The following is an 18,684-nucleotide window of genomic DNA, read 5'->3' on the forward strand; positions in this document are numbered from 1 at the left end:
TATAAACCAAACATTATATCAGAAGTGTCCACTTTGAATTGAGACTCTGTGTGGACGGATACATCTGTTTATGTATCTGTCCACACAGAGTCTCAACGAACTAAAGAAATAATGTATCCGTTTGAGACCATTGTAATTCAAAGTGGGCACATGATATAATGTTTGGTCTATACGTATGATTATTTTTGTTTAATTATTGTTGAGCACTTAGTCACGACTCACTCACACGTATATTCAGTCCATATGTTGTTTGTTTTGGACAGCTTCTCAAATAGTTTGATATCAAGAAGTCAAAAGGTTAATACTACAGTTTTACCTGCATCTTCCATTGTGGTCAGAGTTTGTTTTTGTTTTGTTCTCTGATATATCCTTCACCAGATAGATTGTTCCATTCATGTATTCAATACGTCTTTAACGTAAGTGTGAGACCCAACAGAACCATTGTTTTTGTTCAGTTTCCTTACCCAGGTTCTGAGGGGTACTGAATTACCCAATTACTTCCAGTGGCACCCTTTTGCAAGGGCCCGAAAGAACAAGCATTCCACATGACCTCATAGGAGGCCAAACTCTGGATAAAGCCTCGTGCAGAATTGTTTAATTACGGCGTGAACACAATAAAGCAAGTTCACGCTGTATTTTCGCAGGCACTTGCTGTTTACAGGGCCTCAACTTTGACACTGAGATATTTAAGTCACTCACTGGCAGCGTTCTAGTGTAATATGCACACCTGTCTGATGGCAGCCAAAGTGTTCTCAGGCGCATCGTGAGCTCCTCCGCGGTGAGCGATCACAGACACCATTCCCTGGGGCTTCAGCACCAGCTGCGCCCGAGACTCGGGCACAGGAGGGAACCTAAAGGTTACCAGTAGGAAGTAGAGAACGCCGGTAATCACGGAGGAATTGAAGAGGTCACGACTGAGCAACAACATCAGCAAGAAAATTGAGGTGAATGAGGCCAACAACCCCTCGTGCCACAGCATGGTGCCCACTTCAAGCCTGTAGTGGCTGTGGGAAGCAGAGAAGGGGCTTGGGAATGGCCCGTGGGAGGGGGGCCCAGGGAGTTTCACAGGTGAAAGGACGCTGCGTGCGTGAGTGCGTGCACGCGCGCCTACGTCAAACAGCACAATGGCTTAATCGACAGAGAGAACAGACTAAAGTTTTGCTGCCACGCCCAATGGCCAAACCAATAAAGCATTAACCTATGGTTAGACGGACGCGGCGACCATGTTGAATTGGTCACTTTTAAGAGCATGTGGGTGCTCTACAGGTTTTCCTACCTATGAACCTTCTAATTGTCAGACGTTCTAATTGTTTATTATTATTAAAAATGACACACTTTTCTGAATTTAAAGAAAATTGAGGCCTTTATCAAAACGAAATGCATATATTTTACTTATTTGTTGAAACTTGTGTCCAGTAATGAATGCCTTGAGGAAGATCGAGAGTCACAGCTTCTCATCATACATACTCTGAGAAACGGTAACATTTTTCTTTTGCTGATAGAAGATAAGCAGATGTGTTTCCTATTTGGTATTTAAAGTTCTATGTGACCGCATTAATTTGATTTCGAAAACGTAGTGGCCATCTTGGAATGAGAAACCTTCGCTTCTTTTAAAACATTAATATATTAGGATCGCATACCAATACCGTTGAATAATCTGACATCGTGACAAATTAGCAAATAATATTTTACCATAAGGAATTCCATCTCATATTTACAACTGTTTATATGACATTCTCTTCAGATTACTCAAGTATTATTCCATGTGTGTGAGATGTGGTTGCCTGATCGGTGGTTCATGCTTATGTCTCAGTAGAGGTATTGGTCTTGAAAATGACAATGTCTTTTACCTATGTGTTTTGGTTTGGGTTGTATTGGAGTTGTTAGTAGTGGAACTGTGTGGTGTAGTGGAATTATGTGGCATGATAAATAGATCGGGGTAGAGCTGCACATAATAGAAAGGAAGATAGAGAGAGATAGGTAGTTTGAGCAGGAAGTGGTGAGTGAACTCAAGCCTGATGAAGCAAGATTTTTGCTGCGGTTTTTTGTCAGTAAAGATAAGAGAAGCATAATCAGAGCCTCCGTGGACTGACATAGAATCTGAAATCGTGACAAATTAGCAAATAATATTTTACCATAAGGAATTCCATCTCATATTTACAACTGTTTAGATGACATTCTCTTCAGATTACTCAAGTATTATTCCATGTGTGTGAGATGTGGTTGCCTGATCGGTGGTTCCTGCTTATGTCTCAGTAGAGGTATTGGTCTTGAAAATGACAATGTCTTTTACCTATGTGTTTTGGTTTGGGTTGTATTGGAGTTGTTAGTAGTGGAACTGTGTGGTGTAGTGGAATTATGTGGCATGATAAATAGATCGGGGTAGAGCTGCACATAATAGAAAGGAAGATAGAGAGAGATAGGTAGTTTGAGCAGGAAGTGGTGAGTGAACTCAAGCCTGATGAAGCAAGATTTTTGCTGCTGTTTTTTGTCAGTAAAGATAAGAGAAGCATAATCAGAGCCTCCGTGGACTGACATAGAATCTGAAATCGTGACAAATTAGCAAATAATATTTTACCATAAGGAATTCCATCTCTTATTTACAACTGTTTAGATGACATTCTCTTCAGATTACTCAAGTATTATTCCCTGTGTGTGAGATGTGGTTGCCTGATCGGTGGTTCATGCTTATGTCTCAGTAGAGGTATTGGTCTTGAAAATGACAATGTCTTTTACCTATGTGTTTTGGTTTGGGTTGTATTGGAGTTGTTAGTAGTGGAACTGTGTGGTGTAGTGGAATTATGTGGCATGATAAATAGATCGGGGTAGAGCTGCACATAATAGAAAGGAAGATAGAGAGAGATAGGCAGTTTGAGCAGGAAGTGGTGAATGAGCTCAAGCCTGATGAAGCAAGATTTTTGCGAAATAATCTTGCTTGATCAACTCTGCTCATCGGTGTATTAATAACAAAACAAATGACTAATAGTGTGAAAGATTAATGAAACGGAGGCTTGAGATGAACTACGTGAAAAATGTGCAAGAGAGATAAAGCACATTCAGTAGTTAAAAGCTTCAATGGTTTCTTTGCAGAAAGATTGAAAACAGGAGGTTTTATGTATAAATGAGAGAAGAGACTTTTTACGTGTACTAACATTTTCACAAGTAGAAAATTAAGTGTAAATAATAGAAAAGCTTAGAAAATGTTTGCGTGGATGTCGATTTCTCTGCTTATCAAATAACAACGGGAGAGTAAGGGTATGGTTGTTCACTCTTAATCCAACCCCTCCATACTAGCAATAAACAACAGAAGAGTGAAGAAGAAACAAACAACCTCAAATCAATATATGAAGTGGAAGGGAAAACAGAGGGGTAATTAAAAACAAGGTAGTTTAAGATCCCTCACTCACCAACCTAGTGGTGACATGCTTCATCACTGGGTTCCCACTGGAAAGACCTAATGTCTTTCCAGTGTGCTACGACGCCTGTTTACAGCGGAGCTGGTTCTTGTGTGTGTTGAGGGTGTATTAAAGACAAATTGAGCTAAGTGAGTGCAAAGAAGTGAAAAAATTATAAAAAGTGCAAATTCGTGACTTTCAACTAATTTATTAACAGTCCGATCTGCACTGGTTAAAAACAGATATAAATGGACTCATAGGGTTAGTCTCAATTAATAAAGACCCCTAGTCCATAGTGGATATAGTTTGGTCGACATGTTTCTGCTTTTGGGAGCCCAAGTCGCTCAGCTTTCATCAGGACCATATAACCACTGCGCCTCCTGGCCTGGTCACCCCCACGCTCCTGTGCCTTTCTGCTCAGCCCCAGCCTCCGAGGACCGTCGAGCACACCAGCCTCCCGCCACCCCAGCCACCCGAGGGCCGCCGAGCCCACCAGCCTCCCGCCACCCCAGCCTCCCGAGGGCCGCTGAGGCCGCGCCAGATTTTCCCGCCGCCCTAGCCCCGCCCCCGCCAGCCGATTGGCTCCCGCTCCCGCCCCCCGCAGACCCTCCCGACCGGCTCCCTTATTAAGGGGAGCCCGACCAGAGCCAGGGAGTGACCACTGCGCCTCCTGGCTTGGTCACCCCCACGCTCCTGTGCCTTTCTGCTCAGCCCCAGCCTCCGAGGACCGTCGAGCACACCAGCCTCCCGCCACCCCAGCCACCCGAGGGCCGCCGAGCCCACCAGCCTCCCGCCACCCAAGCCACCCGAGGGCCGCCGAGGCCGCGACATATTTTCCCGCCGCCCTAGCCCCGCCCCCCCGCCAGCCGATTGGCTCCCGCTCCCGCCCCCTCGCAGACCCTCCCGACCAGCTCCCTTTTTATGACGTCCCCAGAGCGACCGCGCAGCGGACGCGCGCAGCGGGAGCGCCGATTGAGCGCCGAAGGCGCGCCAAAGGTAAGCCCGTCTGCGCCCGTCCGCGCCTGGACCGCGCCCAGTGCCAGGACCCCTGGCCCCCGCAGACCCCAGCCCACCCGCCGGACGTACGACGCCGCCACCCTCAACGCACTCAACATCGGCCGAATCCTGGGATGCTACCGAGCCACCCCGAGACGAACCCACGGACCCTTCAGCTGCCACGCCTGCAAGTTCACCTGCATCCGGACCTGCCCCACACCAGCACCCGCCAAGCCGAACACCAGCAGCAACCACTTCAAGTGCATCCTACTCAACACCCGCTCCGTCCACAGACACGCCATCGAACTCTGGAACCTCCTCGACACCACAGCTCCTGACGTCGCCTTCCTCACGGAAACCTGGATGAACGACTCCTCAGCGCCAGACATCGCCATCGCCATCCCAGAGGGCTACAAGATCACCCGAAGAGACCGCGGCAACCAGACTGGAGGAGGCATCGCCATCATCTACAGAGACACCATCCGCATCGCGACCAACACTGACGACACCCTGACAACCGCCGAACACCTGCACTTCCAGATCCACACGGACCCCAAAACCACCCTCAGAGGCACCCTCATCTACCGACCCCCGGGACCACGCACACAATTCAGCGAAGACATCGCCGACTTCATCAGCCCGCACGCCCTCCCCTCCGCTGACTTCATCCTCCTGGGGGACATCACCTTCCACCTGGAGAACAACAACAACCGCAACACCACCACCCTGCTTGACAACCTCGCCATCCTCGGACTCAAGCAGCTGGTGACCACCCCCACCCACCTCGCCGGACACACACTCGACGCTGTCTTCTCATCCAGCAAGGACATTGTCTTCAGCCACGCCACCGGACTCCACTGGACGGACCACAGCTGCGTCCACTTCACCTTCAGAAGATCCACGATCCACCACCACCAGCAACAGGTTGCTCGAAGAAACTGGAACAAGATCACAGCAGACCAGCTCGCCGCTTCCCTGAGCTAGCACCCTCCCGCCAGCTCAGCGAACCCCAGCCAGGCCACCGACAACCTCACGAAGTGGATCAGCAACTGCGCAGACGACCTCGCCCCACTGAGGACCCCGCCTAGCAGACCCGGCAGCAAGAAGGCCCCATGGTTCACCGACGAACTCAAGAGCTCCAAGAAGAACTGCCGAGCCCTTGAGAAAGCCTGGAGAAGGGAGCCAACACCGGACAACATGACCACCCTCAAGCTCGCCACCCGGAAGCACCATCAACTGATCCGCGCCACCAAGAAAACAGCATTCAAGGACCGGCTGGACAACAACGCACACAACTGCAAGGAACTCTTCAACATCGTGAAAGAGCTCTCCAACCCCAACGCCGGAATCAACGACATCACCCCGTCGCAAGACCTCTGCAACTCCCTCGCCTCCTACTTCCACAACAAGATCGCTGACATACACAACAGCTTCAGCCCACAAACAACGCTCCCCACGACCGCACCAACGCCCCCTACCACCACCCTCAGCGCCTGGACCCAGATCAACACAGAAGACACCATCTGCACGATGAACTCTATCCACTCCGGATCTCCGACCGACCCCTGCCCTCACCACATCTTCAACAAGGCTGGCGCTGTCATCGCACCCCACCTGCGGGACATCATCAACACCTCCTTCGACACCGCCACCTTCCCTGAGAGCTGGAAGCATGCCGAACGCAGCGCTCTACTAAAGAAACCAACAGCGGACCCCACCGAACTCAAGAAATACCGCCCCATCTCGCTCCTCCCGTTTCCAGCCAAAGTCATCGAGAAGACCGTCAACAAGCAGCTGGCCGCCTTCCTCGAGACGAATGGATCACTCGACCCCTCACAGTCTGGCTTCCGAGCCAACCACAGCACCGAGACCGCCCTCATCGCTGCCACCGATGACATCCGAGCCCTGCTGGACAACAGTGAAAAAGCGGCCCTCATCCTCCTAGACCTCTCCGCGGCGTTCGACACTGTTTGCCACCGCACCCTAGTGCAGCGCCTCAGCAACATCGGAATCCAGGAAAAGGCCCTGGAGTGGATCATCTCCTTCCTCGCTGGAAGGACAGAGAGAGTACGCCTACCACCGTTCAGATCTGCAGCCACGGAAGTCATCTGCGGCGTTCCTCAGGGCTCCTCACTCAGCCCCACCCTCTTCAACGTCTACATGAGCCCCCTTGCGGCCATCGCACGCCAACACAACCTCAACATCATCTCCTACGCCGACGACACCCAGCTGATCCTCTCCCTGACCAACGACCCGCCGCCGCCAGAACCAACCTCCACGAAGGGATGAAAGACATAGCCGAGTGGATGACGACCTGCCGCCTGAAGATGAACTCAGACAAGACGGAAGTTCTCATTCTGGGCTCCTCACCCTCCGCCTGGGACGACTACTGGTGGCCCCCTGCCCTGGGCACCGCACCCAAACCGACAGACCACGCACGCAACCTGGGCTTCATCCTGGACTCCTCCCTCTCCATGACCAGACTGTAGGAAGGTGAATACCTGACTATGGTTGCCCCCAACTTTTTGCCTGGTGTTTTGCTAGTTTTCCGACTTAGTTGACCTGGGGCCCTGCCAATCAGGACCCCAGGCCTACTGCTCTCTCTCTAAAATGGATTCCATGTACCTTAGGTACATTTCCAATTGGTACTGGGCCACCTTATCAGACCCTGTAAATCAGGGCATAGGTGTACCCAGGGCCTACCAGGGGCTGAAGCATGTATTATGCCACCTCTGGATGGCCCTCTAAATCTGACACAACTGGCTGCACGACAGCTGGGGCAAGGTGGTGTACTCACCCTTTGCTTTAGGTATAGTATACCTATATCTAACCCTCAGATGGACACCCGAATTCCTATCAGCCACTCCTATGGCAGGCCTTGACAATCCTGAAGGCAGAGTGCGTGGAATCGTGTGAATTGGGCTCTGGCACAAGCCGAGCCCGGTTGCAGCTTGCGGAACCAAGACCCAATGGCTGTTCCATGATAACGCGTACCATATTGGTAACTTCGGTATCGCGTTATCAAGACATGTCGAGTAAGGTGTCATACGAATCGGGATGCTGATCCCTCACCAATGCTGGCGACGGGGTTAGCATTCCACCCTTCTAGAGGGACAGGACATGTACGTAACTGTGAACCCCGGTTAAAGTTAACTGAAGCCTCAGCTCCACAAAATGGATGCTGCCACCACAGACACGAGTCTGACCTCCTGCTGCTGGGAGTCCTTCCAGCGAGGAGAGCTTGTCCAAAGGGTTTCCTGTCCGGGGCGGTGCTCGCACCATCCCAGACAGGGTTTTGTGTATCCTGGGTAGGCAGGGCTTTACAGGAAGGTGACTGCGGAGTGGCACCCCGGTGCTCACTACGCATCTGCCGGCTAGAACCAGTTCCAGGGGCACACCAGCCCCTGACCTGGGGAAAGTCCGGCATGGGAGAGGGGTGTAACTACCCCCCTTCCTGGTCCCACCCCTAGGGCAGGACCTAGTCACGTACCCACCCCTTTCTTTAGGATAAAGGCAGGAGCGGGGACCCTTCCAAATTAGATCATCTTTGAATCAAGAATACTTTCTACGAAAGGAACTCTCGACTCTTCTCAAGATTTCCCCCTTGTGGCTAAGGAGTAGTCACCCTGCATCCGCAGGCACCATCTAAGAACTCTGCGGTTTGCTGCAAGTCCTTCCTCAGGAATCCGACTGCCCAGCTCGACGAGAACCGGCTTCCCTGGCACCTCTGACCTCTACCCACATCGTCAGCTCAGCTGAGATCTGTGGGTGCGACGAGACCTCGAGGGACCGGCCATCATCAAAACCTGCACGATTTCTTAAACCAGCACGACCACCGAGGGATCCTCTGGTGAGTGCTCTGGGGTCCGAGAAGCCCCGACCCTGAGCAGCTCCAGCACCGAAGCGCAGCCTCCCAGCATCTCCACGATCTGCGTGGGGCTCTTCTGCTCTTTGCTGTTCAGCACGTTGTCTGGTTACTAGCCACTGGCCGTGACCTTCTTGACGACGCCCGACAACCAACGCTGTTGGTCTGGTTGCTCCAGACCGGCTTTTGCTCCCTTCTAAGAGAGGAGCACCCCGGACCCTCCTGGTCCACTCAAGACGCCATTTTAGGCCCACCACGTGGCCCTGAAATTTGCCAAGGCTTGTTGCCCCATTCTGGGCCCAGCGACGCCGACAGCATCAACCTTCGTGGGACAGCTCGCACCTCCATCCTGGTCGCCGACAACGCCTCCTGGTCCGTGAGACTGCAGAGCCTAGCGTCGCCCACTCACCTAGTCGAGGTGACGATCATCCGGTGCCCTCCCGGTACCCTCTGACTACTGGCTAGTAGTACGAACTTGGTCCCCTCTGCTTTCAGGTGTCATCCATCCCTGATCCAGGCTTGGATCTCTACGAACTATCTCCACTGGTCGCCGGCCAGCAACTCCTTCCTTCCGGCTCCTGGTTCGTCAGCGAGGACTCCCGACGTCTGTAAAGACTTGTGCAGCCGCAGCCCCCCGGGCTAGGTAACTTCGGCATTTCGGTGCCCGCATAGCCTCAGTATCTAAGGGTCCCGAGTCTCTATCGCTTCCGACTTACCTTATCGGGTCCGCCCGAGACCACTAACTTTCCGTGCCCTCGGGCACTTGTATAGATTGTGCACTTGAAGTATTTTCCTAAGAGTTTTGTTGTGTGCTTAGTATCCTGGCCTCATAAAGAGTACAGGGCTGTTGTGATTCTAATAAATACACTGTTTATTTTCATAACACTTGTGTGGTGTCCTTTCACTTGGTGTTCAAGGGGTATGTGATGGTATAACAGCTGGCTTAACACGCCCTCTAGAGTTTAGCCCGAAGACTGCTCGTATCCACGCTACTAGGATAGCTGGTCTAAGGTTGACTTACAACCAATCACCATAAGGGTCGTTTGGACTGATGCATAGTGATCACTAGAATAGTGAACACTGCATATCGGGCCAACTTCTCACACAGACAAGTCAACGCCGTCTCCGCGTCCTGTTTCAACATCCTGCGCATGCTACGGAAGATCTTCCGGTGGATTCCCACCGAGACCAGGAAGACGGACACCCAGGCCCTCGTCACCAGCCGACTGGACTACGGCAACGCCCTCTATGCCGGAACCACCGCCAAGCTCCAGAAGAGACTCCAGCGGATCCAGAACGCCTCAGCCAGACTCATCCTCGACATCCCCCGACGCAGCCACATCTCCGGACATCTGAGAGACCTGCACTGGCTCCACGTCAACAAGAGAATCACCTTCCGTCTCCTCACCCACGCACACAAAGCCCTACACGGCCAAGGCCCGAGCTACCTCAACAACCGCCTCAACTTCTACGCTCCCAAACGCCACCTCCGATCGACCAACCACGCCCTCGCCGCCGTCCCCCGCATCCGAAGAGCGACAACAGGAGGAAGGTCCTTCTCCTACCTTGCCGCCAAGACCCGGAACACCCTCCCTCCCGACCTTCGCCTGACCCAAGACCACCTCTCCTTCAGGAAGAAGCTCAAGACCTGGCTGTTCGAGCAGTAGCGGCACCCCCCCCCCCACCCCAAGCGCCTTGAGACCCTCCGGGTGAGTAGGGCGCTCTATAAATGCCTTGATTGATTGATTGATTGATAATGCGATCCTCCGGTGGTGTACACGCCCTAAGGTGCACCCTGCCGTGAGGATAATCGTGTGAAAAAATAAGAATTTAAAAAAAATATATATATTTTTTATTCTTACGGCTAAAAGCCGTTCAAGACCAAAACAGCAATTTTGCTGGAGTCATGTACCTGTAGGGGGAAATGTTTCCAAAGTTAAAATGAAACGATCTCAATTAATATGGTGCAATACCAATTAATACTGCTCAGTCCCTTCACCCGAAAAACCACCTTTATGGTGAAGTTAGGGGAATTGAGTACAATTAATCAATGTGATAAATAATCAGTGTTCCCAATGTTGAATTTGATAATCGACATGGTCTACCATCACAACATGATTAGTATGTTGTGGGTAAGTGAATTTAGTTATGCCTCCAAATTAATGTGGCTAAACATGGTATCCAACCGTTATTGAAAATAACAACGTGGAAATATTTTAATAAATAACAACAAGCTAACAGTGCACTGTAGAAAAGATATTATCGAAAAAACAGAGTCTCCATAGGGGAAGGTAGAATAACAAATGGAAGACAGAAAGGTCTCTGTGTTAACTCACGGAAGGAAAGTAATTATCTATCCTCATGGGCGATCGCGGTGAGGGGTTATCTTCACGCCGCATTTCTAAAATAGAAACAGCCATGGGACAACATTCTTAGGGTATTGTGGTATTGTGTTCCGATGTCTCAGTACAATACTCGGACTAGATGCAAGCTATTAGATCATGGTCTCTTGTATAGTTAAGTACTGGTCTCATATCCAGTTGGTACTCACATATGTGCTGACGACTCCCCACTGAATACCTAGTCATTCACCACCGCGGCCCGGTAGAAACGCCGAGTAGACGGCGCAGTTTGTTAACGTAGTTTCTAACGTGGGCACGTGACCTCGTCATGTGGCCATGTAGGTCATAGTACCATCTTAAGATTTAAAGGAGCCATACTGCTATTATTCCGACTCGGTGTGTCTTAATGTCGGAAAATGGATTAACCAGAGAGTCCCACAAGTACTCACGGGGTATTTTAAATCGTATGGGTATTCCTATGTATTAATTATCAAAATAATGGAAAAGAGGAAATCCACGGGCAATAGTCCCTGAATCTATGTATACGAATTCAGTTTTTTTATCGTGAAAGAAGGATTTTCATCTGGTTAGAATGATATGTATTCAAAAAGAACAAAATGTGCTGGAGGGAGGGGAGTAGTCCACTCAGGGAATTATTTGCTGACACTGACTGTATGTATTTCAAATTACATCTAGATTTGTCCAGAGGAATAGTTAGATGATAGACTCATTAACAATGAAATTATTATAACGAAACAACTCATTTGTGAAACGGACGTTGTTTTCCACTACAATAGCCCAAAACCAAAGTTCTTCAAGGGGAGGTTTTTGTAGGATATACCTGCATTTTGGTTAAGACCCCTGCAAGATCGTCATGTTTAATAAAGATATGGGCTATCAGGGGAGTCATATGTTGCACTTAAGGATACTATGGTCCTTCCAAATATAAGGACCAAGATAATTTCATGTGTGGCAAATGGAGCTGTATTAACGTCTTAGCACGGACCCCCAGGCGATATCATCGTTAAGGCCTGTGCGATGGCTGGATAGACGATGAATCCATCGCTGTTCCTTCTCAAAAAGGGTTTTCTCGTCACCAGATACCTGTTCCACGATGGTCCAACGCATGTCGTTCGGCGTAGGATTTCTTTCAATAAAATGATTTGTCAACTTGGTCGCATTTCTTTTGCATGGAATACTACTTCGATGTTCACAAATCCTGAGCTTGACACGTCTTGTGGTCATACCAACGTAATTCAGACCACAGGTACAGGTGATCAAGTACACTACGTTACTGGTATTACAGTTGGTATGACTCCGTTGTTCCCATTTTTTGCCAGGTTCCAAGTTAAGGAATTTGGTGTGGGTGGTTAAATGGCAAATGCTGCAATCGCCACATGGAAAATGGCCCGTCACAGCAGGCAGTCCCCAGGTGAATAGTACTGTGGGATCTTGGCTTCTCTGTCTCTTTACTGGGCGAGTATGGACTAGAGAGTCTTTTAAACTAGTCGCTCTCTTGTAAGAAAAGAGTGGCTTTTCCCAATTCAGTTGGTTGCTCGTCACAATCTTCCAGTTCTTTTGGATGCTGCGACTCACCACGTTGGACAAGCAGTTATACGTGGTCACACAGGTTAAAGGAACCTCCTCTTGGATATTTCTTGGGTATGTCTCCAGAAGGGCATCTCTATTCTGATTGAGTGCCCTCTTCCAACTTCTTTGGAGTATTCTCTTCGGGTAGCCACGCTCCTCCAACTTCTCTGTCAAATCATCTGCTTGTCTTTTAAAATTGTTCAGCTCACTGCAGTTACGCCTTATGCGGAGATATTGACCGTAGGGGAGATTCTCCCTTAACGGACGGGGATGAAAACTACTAAACAACAACAGATTTTTTTTTGATGTTGGTTTGTAGTATGTTTGAGTATGCAAAAGGTGGTCCTTTTTGTTGATAGTGATATCCAGAAAGGTAATACTTTCTCTGGCATATTCATGTGTAAACCTCAGATGAGGATCACAGGTATTCTCTGCTTAACCATGAGAAAGCATTAATCATCGTAGTTAATATCTAGGAATAATTATACACATAGGATTAATTCAAATGATGAAAAACTAAAATAATGATTTTTTTAGCTTCTTCTATGTGATCATTTAACTGAAATGTGTTTTATTTCTTTAGAAGAGAAAAGATGATTTTACCGTTTCTACAGAAAGGCCTCAAAAGCTGCTAATAGTTATTTTCTTTGCTAACATAGGCCTCAGAAGAATGTATTCTGTGCTGCATGATTCTTGAAAGGCTGAATTGTTTGTTTGGTTGTGTAAAGCGTTTCTTCAGGACATCCTTTCCGTACGAGAAATGTATTCACTTTCGTTGATGAACCGTGTCGACAAATGTTGCAAGTAGTTGAGGAAGACAGTGCTGACATCAGAAATAAATACAATAATTTCCTCCTACTTCTGAAGAACTATGATGCCTATTGTTTTAACAAAGAGCTGTTGAAAGACTCTGACAAACTGAATAGAATGATTATCACCCTATAATATTTAGCCAATAAGACATGAGAGTTTAGTAAAAAAGTTACATTAGAAAGGGTTGGACTTTAACATTTAGAGTATAATTACTAGTGCATGTAAAGAATATTTTTAGGAGTAGCTGCTTCTATGAGAGGAGAGCCCTGCTGCTGTTTTCTCTGTGCTAATCTGGCTGGCTGCTGTCTTTGCTATACCCGACTGAGGCTGTCCTGATTACTGTGCACTTAATCTGCTGGTGATGTTGCATTAAGCATTACCTTTTTCTGCCGAAGAGTTAGCCCTTCCTAACTATTGCAAGGAGTGCATTAGTTCTCATTGATTCTAGGTTCGTATGAAAATCGTATTGCATATTGAAATTTTGCAATTAACTATTTCTTTTGCATCTTCTCTCCACTCGTGCCTGTTTTTTAGATGAATTCATTATAAACTGTATTTCTTATTTGTGATTATTACCTGTAACATTGTTCTAATAAAGAATCGTTGATGTTTATTATTGTGTTTGTGTAATGACCATTCATATTCTGAAATAATAGATAAAAGTGACTTGATAAGTAATCAGAGTTTGTCATTATTAGTGTTTTATTGACCTATTGCAATATAGTGACTATGGTTGTTGGTGGGTATTTCCTTCATTATAGGTCCTAATCCGTCTTTTCATTATCGAGTCCCTATTAGCTCTACAAAAAGATTCATTGGAGGCCTTGATATTATAAGTGGTTATTGTCTTCTTATATCCCCGAACACCTGGTTATAAAGAGATCGAGTACATTGAAAATAGTGATATTATAATGATTATATAACATTTTTCACTGCTTCTGCTGGATCAAGACAAAGGCGCAGAAAGATTGTGAGAAAGGGGAAAGAAGCCCACAGATGCATAAAGACAGAGGACCTGTATACGCAGAAGACACCTTAAGAAGAGGACCAAAGCATGGGTTTGCGGAAAGAAAACGTTGAAAAGGCACAGGAGGGGGCGTGGCCGAGACAGCGATGTGAGCGGACGCGTCTCGTGCGAGCTCTGCCGCCCCACTGTGTTATTAGCCTGATTTAGCGAAGTCCGAGGGGTCTTACCTCCTGGGGGCCCCTGTGTGCTGCGAGCCCTGCCAGCATTATCTCCCGGAGGCGAGTCCTGGCCGTTGGGGAACCCGTTGCAGACGCCCGGAGCCCCGGGACCTCCGCGATCGACCCCTGGCCGCCATCTTTCTGCAGGGTTTGCCGCCAAGACGCCTGGCCCAGCTCTCCCAGAGCGGAGCTGACCGCCGACGTTGGCGAGGTGCTGGAGACTCCCTGTGCCCCCCCTGCGGCGGATCTCCTCGCGTGGAGCCTGATAGCTGCTTGGGCGGCCCCATCGAGGCTGCTGGCGCCGGGCTGCCCCCGGCTGAGGGCGCTGTGACTGCCCGGGCGCTGCGACCAGGAGAGGCCCCGGCTTTGGCGGGAACGGGAGGCCGGGCCCGGAGAAGACGCCTGAGGCCCTCCCCTCACGAGACCCGGCTCCAGATCTTTCATCCGCCGCGGGACACTTCTGGTGAGCTGCAGCCTCCGCGCCGCCCCCTCCCCCTGTCTGTCCCTGGCGGGGTCCGGCACTAGGGGGGCCCTGCTGCAGAGCCGACCGCCATCTTGTCCCCCTGGTCGACTGTCCGTGGAGATACACTTGGAGGCGGGAGGCCAACTCATTCGCCCGCGCGACCCCCTGCCCTCGAACTCCCTGCTGCCCTAGAGTGACTTGGCGGAGGGCCGTGGGGCTGCTCGGGCGCTGCACTTGGGGGAGGCCCTGGCTTTGGCGGGAACGGGAGGCCGAGCCTTACTACAGCCACCGGAGGTCCTCGTCTTGCGAGACCCGGCTCCTGGCCACCGCGGGACAAGTTCAGGGAGCAGTCCTCCTCCACCCCCCCTGTCTGCACGCCGTCTTGTCCCCTTGGTTGGCTGAACCGGAGGTGAGGAGCCTTTTCATCCGCTCACGCAGCCCCCTGCGCACCGGACCCCTGTTGCCCTGGCGTGCCTTGTAGACTGATACCAGGCCAGCCCTGCCTCCGGCTTGTGGAGACCCCTGCCACTCCCCGCCATCTCCTGCCTTGTGGCCTGGCGCCCCTGATCGTGGGCCCTGTGTTGTTGGATCGTTGGGGCACCCGTGGGACCTCCCTTGGACTCTCTACCATCGCGGACCGGGGGCTGCTCGTGACGCCTTACCCTCCCCCCCACCGTTCCTGGGCGCCCTGAGTGGACCATGACCCGTGGCAAGGGGAACAAGCCGGACCCCCCCAGCAGCGACGACCAGGGGCACCTCGGTGACCGCCATGTGGGGCAAAGCGGGCTCGCCGCCATCCTCCGGGGGTCCCTCAACGCCAGGGGGGAAACCTCTGCCGCCTGCCGACTCCCCCCCAGTGACCCAGGCCTTCATGTCCTCCTTCATGGCTGACCTAAAATCCGAAATTGGGTCCCTCAGGACGGAGGTCCACTCATGTGTCAAGGAGCTGCGCAAGGAGGTCACCGAGCTTGGCGACCGGGTTGACGGTCTGGAAAAAATGGTTGACTCCCGCACCGAAGACCTGGAGCAGATCTGGCAGAGGGTGGCGACTCTGGAGGAGCAGCATATCCAGCTCCAGATCAAGCAGGAGGACCTGGAAAATAGGGGGCGCCGAAACAACCTCCGCATATGGGGTGTGCCACTCGGAGAAGAGGGGACTGATACCATGGCCTACGTGGCCCAACTCCTGCACGCGGTGTGGGGCGAGGACGACGCTCCCCCACCGCGCCTTGACCGCGCACATCGAGTCTTTGGAGCGGGGGGCAAGGCGGGCCTCCTGCCCGACATCGTCACCAGGCTCCACTACTTCACGGAGAAGGAGGCCATACTGAAAGCGGCAAGAGACAACCCGGACCTGCGTTATGGGGGACACAAGATCCAGATCTTCCATGACCTGGCTCCCACCACGCTCCACAGGAGGAAGGTCTTCCGCCCGATTACGGAGAGACTCCGGGCCCTCAACGTTTCCTATCAGTGGGGACACCCCTTTGCCCTCATCTTCAGGTGGGAGGGCAAGCGTAGGGCCCTCCGGTCCTACCGAGAAGCGGCGCAACTGCTTGACATGCCGGAGTCCCCGGACCACAGCCCGTCCCGTTCACATCACCCGGAGAGAGCCCCTCCGCACCCAGACTGGTCCACGGTGCGCAAACGTCGCCGGTCCCCCCCAGTGGATAGCCTCTCCACCTCGCAGACCAAGCAAGACATTATCGCTCACATTCGCTCCCTTGAGGGCGACCGCGAGGAGCAGGCCTCCCAGCTTCTCGCCTCCGGCACTGAGGGTGAGGACCGTCCTTCAACTCCAGGAGACCACTGACCATGAACGATGAGACTCATGCTGCCTTGAGCCTGCACTCGCCCCCTGGGCATCTGGACCTGTCCTATCACGCCTTGGTGACCTGGCCCTGCTGTTCTTGGAGATGGGGTCCCCCTCCTCCCTCGCGGGCCGCCTCTGCGGTTCCCCCCCCCATGGGGGTCAGAGGGAGCGGATGGTGACCTCCGTCCCTTCCGGGCCCTGGCCCGCACCTCCGAGCCTCGGTGCCCTCTTGGCGCCTGGTCTGAACTTGAGGGCCTCCCGGCTCGTACTAACCCCGGACTTCCCTGTGACAGCGGGGTGGATGGGCTGCGAGACGACCAGATTTCTCCCACCCAGATCTCCGCTCCCTCCCTTTGTCCCGTAGGAAGTGACATTCCTGTGTTCATCCGAACCCTCGGGTAGAGGATGTCCGGTACTTGGGACACTGTACAATGGCCCTGTTGGCCTGTTTTGGTTGTGTTTCTTCTCTACACCCTTTATTTTCATTCTCTCTCTTTTCTTCCTGTTTTTCTCTCGCGCTGCCCTTTCTTCTGGTTCTCTCCCCGCGCTTGCAGAGGGGTGGCATGGTGGGACCTGCGGGGGTTGGCGCACCGGGGGCGGGGGGAGGCGAGCGCTGCCCTGTCTGAGAGGGGGGATGCTTCATGGGTGATTGCGCGGCCCCGCCCCCCTTAGTGCTGTAGTGTAGTTCCTAGTTTCCCACTAGGCCCTGCGCATTGGAATAACATAAACAGTAGTATCGACGTGGAACTGCTTATATTCCAGGCCTCCACTGACTATGCTAAACTTAATTGGGTTGTGTTACCAACTAGCTCAGAGGTCACTGGAAACTTTCTTCTCTGCATAGGAAGTGATCAGCTTCCTTGGCACAGACAAGAAGGGATTCAGTTTTCCAACAACCGTGCAACATGACAACTTTGCTCCTCAGATCAAGAGTCGATCTCTAGGGTCGTGTGAAACAATAGACATAGATTTCACTCAGTCAGTCTAGTGCAGTTTACTTTCACAGTATGTAGAGAATAGAGAGACGGGCGTTTATCAATAAAGGGTTAACATTTATTGAACAGTCTTTCTTCTCGTACAAGAGAAATGTATTGCCACAATTGCAATAACTGTTATTATAAAAAGTACGTACAGTAAGATAAGTATTGCGAAATAGAACTGTAAAAGCATTGATATGGTTTCTTAGCGATACAATGGTTTAAAAGTAATAAAACATATATACAGTCATATATACATTAGGCTAACATACTCAACTGGTGCTTCTAACTAAGCCTACCCCAGTGTGCCTGACCTAAGCCTAACACGTGAGAAGGGGAGTAAGTAAGTAGCTTAAGTTAAGTTGGTTTTGCCAAGGTTTGTTTCAAGAATTCTCATCTAAGGGTTTAGTCAACACCATACCTCTGAATAGAATGATGGAGGATTGGTATCTCCTTCAGGGGTCTCTCTCGATATCCCAGTCACCCGCGAGGGTAAACCGGAAGCGCCGGGACTGGATTTCTCTGCACGAGAAATGCAGCGGCTTCTCTCAGCGCGTCGAGGAAGGAGGGGTGACAGCGTCCGCGGGCAGCTGGGCTGGATGTCTTCGCAGAGGACGGCTGCTCGGCTCCTCAAGCGTACTGCACCATAGGTCGCGCTTTAGCGGCGATAATGGTAATCAGCAGCTTCACCACCACAGGATAGCAGGCTGCAGCGACAGAGTGCTAGTTTTTACCAACACGGGGTCATGCAGGCAGCTGGCATCAGCAACATGTTCGCTCATTGCTTAAGGCAACGTTGGTAATATTTATACCTGACAGGTGCCGGGTTTGACGCAAGTTTGCTGGACATAAGACGTCAATTAAAGATGTCACTAGGAAGTGACAGTTATCAGTTGCTCATTAGAGTTCCATTACTAATCAAAACATAGCAAGCGGGGATTTCCAGGTTTGCTAAGTTTTTATCTTGTTGAAGAACTCGGAGTGTTATCTAGGAATATCAGATAGTGACTGCTGCTCTGTCATTGCACTAATTGCTCGCAAAGGAAGTAGCAGAGAGTCATGCTGGAATGTGGCTCTGTTCGTGTGAGGCCAGAGATGACTTTTCAGAAAATCGCACTTGAACGGTTATGCCAATATAGGGAATAAATGGATTTATAGCCGAATAGGGGCATAAGGTCACAGTATCGATCAGGAACCTAGATAAGCACGCAACACCCACTCCACGTTTACATGTCCATCAAAATT

At 50.8% G+C, this 18,684-nt stretch overlaps 1 protein-coding gene across 1 annotated transcript in view; it reads right to left on the reverse strand.

Moving 5' to 3' along the window:
- GDE1 (glycerophosphodiester phosphodiesterase 1) overlaps positions 1-1,112 on the reverse strand; it is a 170,258-nt gene extending 169,146 nt beyond the window's left edge. Inside the window, exon 1 of the mRNA XM_086940774.1 lies at positions 728-1,112. Within this exon, the coding sequence (XP_086796900.1) occupies positions 728-979 (252 nt within the window). The 5' untranslated portion in view covers positions 980-1,112. The remainder of the gene's footprint in view (positions 1-727) is intronic.
- Between the last annotated feature and the right edge of the window lie 17,572 nt (positions 1,113-18,684).

This window comes from Lissotriton vulgaris, chromosome 10 (assembly GCF_964263255.1).
Source record: "Lissotriton vulgaris chromosome 10, aLisVul1.2, whole genome shotgun sequence".
In the NCBI taxonomy this organism is placed as follows: Eukaryota; Metazoa; Chordata; class Amphibia; order Caudata; family Salamandridae; genus Lissotriton; species Lissotriton vulgaris.